The sequence below is a fragment of the Helianthus annuus genome, chromosome 6, assembly GCF_002127325.2.
Source record: "Helianthus annuus cultivar XRQ/B chromosome 6, HanXRQr2.0-SUNRISE, whole genome shotgun sequence".
NCBI lineage: Eukaryota > Viridiplantae > Streptophyta > Magnoliopsida > Asterales > Asteraceae > Helianthus > Helianthus annuus.
Genome location: NC_035438.2, coordinates 21,967,474 through 21,976,887, shown reverse-complemented (window position 1 = coordinate 21,976,887; position 9,414 = coordinate 21,967,474). Strand labels below are relative to the sequence as shown.

The window sequence follows — 9,414 nt, the reverse complement described above, 5'->3', positions numbered from 1 at the left end:
AATAGGTTTGAAATTTTGTGTGTTTTGACGTTGTTTATGGTTGTTTAGATAATTTTTAGGGTGATTATGTTGTTTATATATTTTTAGGGTGATTACAACTTACGTTATGATTTCTAGGGCTTGAATATTTGAAAATTAAAATTAAAATTGAAACACTATGTTATGGAGTGATGAACTTATGTTATATAGAGAAAGAATTGCTTAAGAAATTAGCTTTAGATGATGTTTTGGATAGATTTCAAAAAATGAAAACTCGTTGGACGTCGACGTTTTAATTATGTTTGTAACAAGGTTTGACATGTTTTTGATGATTATATAAATTTAGTTTGATGTTCGTTTGTTTTACATGACCCGACCCGACCTGATACGAACCGATTTTTTTACTTATATACCTAGGGGCCTAAAAATTTTAAAAATGTTCCGCACCCCCATGGAAAAATTCCTGGGTCCGCCACTGGCAAGGTGATAAGTAGGCGTTTAGTCAGCACCATATGTCACAATATTAGAGAATGAATCCGGGTTCACATACTCTAATAGATGACTAGATGTTCTTGTTCAAACATGTATCCTTTTGAGTGTTCACTGTTTTCAAGCGTGTGATCTCACACTTTTCGTAAATACGTTTTATTTGTAGACCTCTATTTTCTCTAAACTATATTAGATTAAAAAAAAAAAAATCCAAACTATAGAGTAAAATCCAAACACCAACCTACAAGAATGATTCAATAGAAAAAGTTGAAAGTCTTAGGCCATGTGTAGTCATAACGCCCTTTTGGGGGCGTTATGCGACACGTGTCGTGCCACGTCAGCAAGGGGCTTTATGGGGCGTTATGCAATTTGAGGCCGTAGTCATAAAGCCCCTACCCATCATTACCTATTTAATAATTTTAAGTTTTATTAATTAATATAAAAAACTCTTCTATTTTTTGATTGGCCAAATGATTAACCAAACAAAAGGTAACGCCGCGAAAAATCTGGCGCCCTCCTCCAATTTTTGAAACATAGCGCCCAGGGGGGTGGTGTGCCCGGCGCCATAGCGGCGCTATGGTGGGCTATACCGCCCCACTACGTTCAACCTTACTCAAAATTTGTTTTCCAGGTGTTTGAAGTAAAGTGGGAGCATGGTCTGAAGAATCTAACACAAACCAAATCGGCTGGTTCAGTCTAGTGGAGCACAAAAAAACCCGAAAACGGGCTTTTAATACCTGGGAACCCGAACCCGACCCTGCCCGTAGGGTATGGATAGGGTATACATTTTTAGATCAATACTCGTACCCGAAACTGGACCCGATCCATACCCGAAAACCGGTTCCAGATCCATACCCCAAACCGGGTTTCTTCAATACTCGATATATAAATCTATTTTTTTATGTTTTTTTTATTTTTTTTTAAGTGTATAGATCTTAATATACATGCACTTTTATGTTATTTATTCATATTTTTTATGCAAAAAAAATGAAATCAGAACAAAAAAAGTGCAGCCTCATAAAAAACCCAATCTATACTAGAAAAATATCCGGAAATCCGGTTTTTTTTTATACCGGAAAATAGGCTACTTTGATACCCGGAACCAGTTACACCGGGTATGGTTTTTCAGGCCAATACCTGGACTTGGACCCGAACCCGAACACAACCCGGTTATTGCCAATACACAAAAAAAAACATACCTGGTCATACCATTACCCGTACCCGGGTTCATACCCGAACCCCTAAAAAAACCCGGTATTGTGCACCTCTAATTCAGTCGGTTTTGACCATTAAATGGTTTGGTCCAAGTTCAGTTTTGACGGTACTATGCATTTACTTGCATGTAATATATTAACAAACTGCCTTCATCATTTTAAAATTTTAATGCAAACGACTTCAAGAAAAAAAAAACGACTCAAAACCAAACCATTTTAACCTGTTCAACCAAGCCAATCACCCAGATCGGTTTGATTTGTAGTTTTCCATAACCCGTCTGACCCGCCCATTTGCCACCTCTAAAAAACGACATTCACAATACATGAATATCCGTATAGATCCCAAAAAAAAAACATCTAAAAAGGAAATCTAATAAGCATCTTAAAGTCACCATAACCAAACCATCATTTCATCCCTCAAATCAAACAGTTTCAAGATTCTTATATATAACACAAACAACTCATAACCTTAAACAACAGACTTAGAAGAAACGGATTCGAAACACCCAGATCATATGATCTTACAATGCTTTTGTATAGAACCGGATCCCAACCGCAACACCCAAAATCACCAGTGGAACTAAGAATTGCAGGATCTTGATGATGAACTCTGGAGTTTTGTCTTGGTTGTAATGAGCCTGGTTTGGAGCCTTGTACTCGACCTTTGACGGAATTGTTGATGCGTCGATATCCCCAACATAAAATTCATCCATCATAGATTTAGCAGTTGTGCTATGGCCCACATCTTCAAAATCATCGGTTGCATCCTTTCCTGCAAATGTTCATAAAAAAAATCCATCGTTGATTTAGCAGTCGAGTTCTTATACACTTTAATTTGACTTGTTATATGTTTCTAACTCATTTTTGTACTCAATAAAACCTCTAACTTAACATCTAACGGTTGATTTACGTCTCATACAGTCCTAAACAATTAAACAAACAACAGACGTACCCATTAGAAAGGTTGCTCCCAATGAGATCCCCAACGCAAGCCTTATACAGTCATACGTTAGTATAAATTTTTTTATTCAAATTACAAACTTTGGTTCGAAAAGGCAAGCCTGAGGCGCGAGAGGCACCGCATCAGGGGCAAAAAGGTGTGCCCCATGTAGCTCTTGGTCAAAGTGGTCAAAATTAAGGTTTGTATGAGGGTCATGTGTAAAAATAACCAAAGGGATGAAGAAATGATGAAAGATTTACTTGATAAATAGCTTATGCTTGTAAATAAAGCTTATTTGGTTCTACATAGACGTGTGCCTCACATACGTGATGCGCACGCCTTGCGCCTCGTCTTTTGGGACCAAAACGCCCCAGAGCTCCTCACGCTTTTGTAAACCAAGATTATAACTATGGTATTATAGATAGTAGCTAGCTTTGACTCTTTGAGTATTAGAAGGCGAACAATCGTAATGTACCTGATTTACCCTTGTTCTTTAGCTACAATTACAACCATCTTCTCATCAATACTAATTGTCAATTATCATTTATGCTCTTAACTTGCAAGATTTGAATATAAACACAAAAAAAGCGAAATACCTGTAGCAGACAACAAAACGTCATCGCCACCAGGATGATCCTCCAAGAACTTTGTCACATCATAGACCTGCACCAACACAACATTAATAAAATAAGAAAAACCAGCCAAAAAACAAACAAAACTTAACATTTTGTTGTTGTAATTCATATCAAATTTCTAATTCAAATCCACTTACTTTGACTGAAAAAGTCAACCTTTTCTCTTCATCAAAAAAAAAAAGAGTTAATTACAAAAATGAGTCCTGTGGTTTATACATAATTTCACCTTTGGGTATTAACTTATTTTTTTAACAGGTTTAGGTTCTATGGTTTCAATTTTGTAACACCTTTGGGTACTAACACCAAAATTAGTTAATTAATGACTAAAATACCCTTGCATTTTTTTAAGTTTATCAATGTAACACATTTGGGTACTAACACCTAATTTTATTTAAGTTTAAATCAATTTTACAAAATCTACTTATTTTTTTATTTTCATTATTTTATTATATCTTTTAATTAACATAAACTCTATTTATTTTTTTTATTTTCATATTTTTATTAAATTTCTTATTTAACATAAAATCTACTTGTTACACCAGTATTTTTTTAAATAGATTTTTTAAATAAAATCTACTAGCTATATAGTTTTATGTAAATTAAATTTTTGGTTTCAATTTTGAATTGAAATGATTGATAATAATAAATATCTTTCATGTAAAAAAATCTAAGCCTTTTTTTAACTCGTTTTTTTGTTCATTTACATTTTACTATTTTAGAAAGATATTTAATTTACATAAAACTATATAGCTAGGTATTTTAGATAAAACTATATAGCTAGGTATTTTAGATAAAACTAAAAAAATTTAAGCCTTTTTTTAACTCGTTTTTTTTTTTTGTAAAATATATTTTTAATTTACATAAAACTATATAGCTAGTAGATTTTACTGGTGCAACTAGTAGATTTTATGTAAATTAAATATCTTTCTAAAATAGTAAAATGTAAATGAACAAAAAACGAGTTAAAAATAGCTTAATTTTTTTACATGAAAGATTTATTATTATTATTATTATTATTATTATTATTATTATTATTATTATTATTATTATTATTATCAATCATATATATCCAAAATTCAAAACGAGTAAGATTTACATTATTTAAAACTAGTAAGAAATTTAATTTACATAAAACTATATAGCTAGTAGATTTTATTGAAAAAAAATACTTCTGTAACAAGTAGATTTTATGTTAAATAGGAAATTTAATAAAAATATGAAAATTAAAAAAAAAATAGACTTTATGTTAATTAAGAGATATAATAAAAAGATGAAAATAAAAAAAATAAATAGATTTTGTAAAATTGATTTAAACTTAAATAAAATTAGGTGTTAGTACCCAAATGTGTTACATTGAAAAACTTAAAAAAATGCAAGGGTATTTTAGTCATTAATTAACTAATTTTGGTGTTAGTACCCAAAGGTGTTACAAAATTGAAACCATAGAACCTAAACGTGTTAAAAAAATAAGTTAGTACCCAAAGGCGAAATTATACCCATTTGTGTAATTAACTCAAAAAAAAAAAAAAAAACCACCTTAAAAATATCATCATCATCAACAAATCTTAAATCACCATCAAAACAAGCAAATCCACATTAATCACTCATTCAATATGCAAAACTCAACAATACTTTAAACAAATTAGCAACTACCACAAAGAAAGTATAAAATAATCATGTCATCGATATATAATAATAATAATATTAAGTACCTTTCCATCGATTATGAGCCAGCAATCTTTAGGTGTGTTGTGATCAGCAACCTCCTTCAAAGTAAACACTTTACCCATATTACAGGTCTCTCAAAAAATGCACAACTATAGTAGATCTGATCAACAAGCGTTGTTATGAAGAGCAGAAGAAATAATGGTGGATTGGTGGGTGTGCCAAAGATTTAGGTGGAGGGGTATGGGGTTGGTGAGGGAAACAAAAAGTTATCTGAGTGTAGAGTTGAACATGTGGAGTTAAATGAGTGGTTGTATGTGTTATAAAGATGTGGTTGGTGTTTTATTATATCGAGTAAGGGAGTGAATTTCCGACACAATTTGAAAACATGATCCGAATATAACACGAAATTCAGGTTTTGGTTTAGTGTAAAGAGGTTTGGGTTAGTTTAGATTGAACCTGTAAACATGTTTAGCTACACGGTTTGAGTTGACAGGCTACCCCATTTAACTCATTTATTATTATATTATATGTTTTATGTCATAAGTTAAATTTGGTGTGTCTTTGATGCTATAATAATAATATAAAAAGAGAATTGACATAAGATTATATAATTTAAATGTAATTGTATCATTCATATTTGTGTGTTTTTTAGTAAATTTTAATTTTATACATAATTTAAAAAGAGAATTTAACATAAGATTTTATAATTTAAATGTAATTATATTATACACATTTGTGTTTTTTTAGTAAATTTTAATTTTATTATATGAATCTGTGGAAAAATAAAAATTAAAAAAAAATTGGGTTGAATGAGTTGTGTTCGAGTCAACCTACGAATATTCAGGTCATATTCGAGTTCGGGTCCGTATAAAATTTTCAGGGTCTAGTCGGGTTCAACCCATCAACCCGTGAACATGACCCGTTTAACACCCCTAAATATTGAGTTATCATGTGATATACACGTGTCGTGGTTGTGGTCGTTGTCGAAGCAGATACAAAGTGGAAAAGACGTTTGAAGTGGTATGGTGCGTTTAGAGAATGACACGCCTCTTTTTGTGGTGTGGGTTTTGTTCCCGATTTGTATTTTAGCAAGGATGTGATGTTTTTGTGATTTATCTAATAAATTTGTGTTACAGGTTGAAATCAGGATTGGCAAGTGAAGAAACACAGAACTAATTAGGCAACTAATCAGTTTGGTTTATGTTTCTACCATAGTGGTTAATCTTCTTATGGATTATCTGAGCTCCGACTTGATGTTTAATCCTGCAAAACAGAACACCGTCACTCGTCAAGAGGGGAATGTGGGGGTTTCCCTCTTAACCGGGCTCCGGCGTGAGAATAAGCAACTGTTTTGGGAGGATAATTAAGTGCTAAGAGTGAGAGTAGAGGGAATAGAATGTTTAACCTGTGGAGTGAGGTCTCTATTTATAGCCGGAGAGGTGTAAGAGGATATGGGCTGATGGGCCTTGGGCCGGTAATTGACAACATAATGGATATGCTCTTTGTCTCACTGGAGTCGACCGTTTAGTGGCTTCTAGAAACTCTTCGGCGCTGGCGCGCCTTGATTGGAGCCACATGTCATTGTTGTCGGCCCTGTCGTCCTTCTGCCATCAGCAGACAAGTGGAGATCGTGGGACAGATGTCTCCGTCCTCTGATTGGTGCCACGTAGGCGTCCTTGAGTACTTCTCGTCAGACGATCGTGGCGCACGATTGAACAGAACCTGCTGGATGTTCATTGGCTCTTTTTCTCTGCCACTTGTACCTTGTGTACTACCTGGAGCAGCTGCTCCCTTGTGTGGTTCTTGTTGAGCACGTAAGTGACTTGCGCGGGGTTTGGGGTGACTGTGTGCTCCTTCAGTATGCTAAGTGCTGTTATCGGAGCTTCTTGTTGGCTAACCCTCGCGCGTCGTAGAACAGGAGATGGTGTAACTCGCGCAAGGCTCATGGTAGGAAGTTTATTAAATAAGGAGTATGGTTCCTCGCGCAACCTTGACGGAGGTTTGCGCGGCGTTTTTGGGACCATACCCCTTGAAGTCCCCCCAGTCCAGTGCTGCACCATGCGCGAGGCAAGTGGTTGGAGCTCTGGACTTAGAAAATAAAAGTTGAAGAAAATGCTTCCTTGATTCTGGCGGACGTGGCGCGTGTAGGCTTTATTGGTTACAACGGCGCGACTGCCAGGCTTGGTTCTAGGTGGGTTATTGCTTTTCATGAATAGGCGCGAAGGGTTGTTAAGGCATTTCTACATATTAATTGTGTTACAAAAATATATGTATAAGACGCCTTACGGAATAATTAAACACTTTAACGAAACAGTATCCGACCGAACAACCGGACATTACCCGGGACGCCAAATATTTGTCAAACACATTATTTAATTATTTTTGGCTAGTCATGGTCCCCGTATGCCATAACACCCACCACAAATAAACTGACTAACAAGTGTAAGTTTATTACTTGGAATTTAACTACCTTGTTACATTTTAGTCACAATTTTTACACTAGACCCCCCCCCCACAACCGTAAATCAGCCCCCATGGACCCCACCCAAGATCTTAACCATACTTCACAATATCATTCCTAGATTTGATTTCAATTTTATAATAGATTGTTGCTTGTTGATTTGGCCAAAATATATGAAGACATTATATAAGTATGGTTCCATAGATTCAACATCACCTCACAAGATCACACCTCTCTCTCACTATCTTCTCTCCTCTCGGCCACCCACAACCGGCCACCATACACCACCCACACACCACCCATTTTCTTGCAACTTCAATACAATCCAAGGTGATAGCAAGGTGCTAGGAGGTGAAGTAGGAAGCCCGGTGTGCTTGGAACTCGAAGGACCTCTCTTGTGTGCTATTATCCTCCACATTTCCGACTTGTTTCTTCCCTAGCCTTGTGCTAGTAGTAAGACACTCTAACACTCTTGATCTACATATTTATGATGGTTAATAGATGATTAATGGTTAAAAACTTATTAAACTCTAAAAGAACTTACATTAGTCTTGGATAAAAGATGAATAAGATGAATAAAGGGAAGATAGGTGTGTAACTCATGTAGATCTTGTGTGATTATGATTATTGGTGGATTATTTGATGTTTTGCTGATTATTATTGATGTGTGATGTTGTTGTGGTCACTAAACATAATTAACGGGATCAACCGAACACAAACTAGTAAGCTAGAGACCAAAAACATCAATCTGTCCATACTTTACAGCCAACTTCAGTTGGCTGTAAACAGGTCATAAACGCTACGAAAAACTGATATTTTGACTCTAAAATGTGATATTAGGAAATACGGTTCTAATGGCACCGGAATCATAATTTTTGGACTCCGTTTACTATTTTTAAAATGTCATTTTGTAACAGCAGCTCAAGCTGCATTTTTGCTGCTGAAAATAAGTGTTATGTTTTTGGTCATAACTGGAAAAATATGATGAATCAGCTCATGGAATTCATACAGTAGATGAAAACTGATGTATCTGTAATTACCCCACTGGAATTTCGTAAATCGGACACTCGATGAATTTTTTAATAAATTGTTCCGTGGACTGTGGTCAGAAATACATAAATCTGAGTTCAGTCGGGAATATGAATTTTTATAAAATATTGGTAGTGAACCGGACCCCGATATTTTTACACAATAAAAATTGGAACGTTTAGGACATTCTGTAAAAATTTGGGAATTTTTGGAATAATTTAACTATTTTATTTAAATGTCCGAAAACAGCCGGTTTTGAATATTAATGCTGAATTGATATAAGTTGTGACTTGCGTGTCTAAATGTCGAGTATGCTATCTGTGAATGATCTAACATGTTATATGTGTTACGTGCACTATCGTATGTATGCTTATGAGTGGGGAATTGATGGGAAATATATATATACGGGCATAAACAATTAAAGTAATGCATGCTATGTGATAGATACGTGTAGGAACCTTGTGCTCTATTTGTAAGACACTAAATGACTAACTGTAAATCATACTAGGACGTGATTGACCGACCTTGACTGTTAGAGATATTTGAGAATCTAACCGAGCAAACCGAGGCGAGTTCACACTTTTCTACAAAGCATGGCAACTTCCCGGTGGGAATGGGAATGGGTACAGGAATAGGGATTTCTCGTCCTTTGGGACGCGTTCAGGAATGTGAATTCCTCGTCCTTGAGACGTGTTCAGGAATGTAAATTCCTCGTCCTATTGGGACGTGTTAGACTTACTGGACTAGAACTCTATCAGCGAAGTCCCTCCCTTTTTGTATCGACTTAATCGCCGAGGCTATGGCGAGCGGGTCATTAGTTAATAGCGCTATTAGGTTTAACAAACCTCACACCGTGCCAGTCGGACGGGCGTGTACTGATGGACTATGGCACGTCGGTGGTGATAGAACACCGACGCTAGGGCACAATTGATTTTTGTTAGTAGTCGATATGATAAACGAGTCTGGTAGTTTAAAATACTGGGGTAGCTCCCCACGGCC

The 9,414-nt window shown here is 35.4% G+C and overlaps 1 protein-coding gene across 1 annotated transcript; it reads right to left on the bottom strand.

Moving 5' to 3' along the window:
- Positions 1-2,040: 2,040 nt before the first annotated feature.
- On the bottom strand, positions 2,041-5,254 carry LOC110864933 (cytochrome b5). Its single transcript, XM_022114101.2, has 3 exons — positions 4,970-5,254; positions 3,219-3,285; positions 2,041-2,454 (listed from the first exon to the last, which is right to left on the bottom strand). The coding sequence occupies exons 1-3, from the start codon at positions 5,045-5,047 to the stop codon at positions 2,204-2,206; spliced, it is 396 nt and encodes a 131-aa protein (XP_021969793.1). The 5' UTR covers positions 5,048-5,254; the 3' UTR covers positions 2,041-2,203.
- Positions 5,255-9,414: the final 4,160 nt, after the last annotated feature.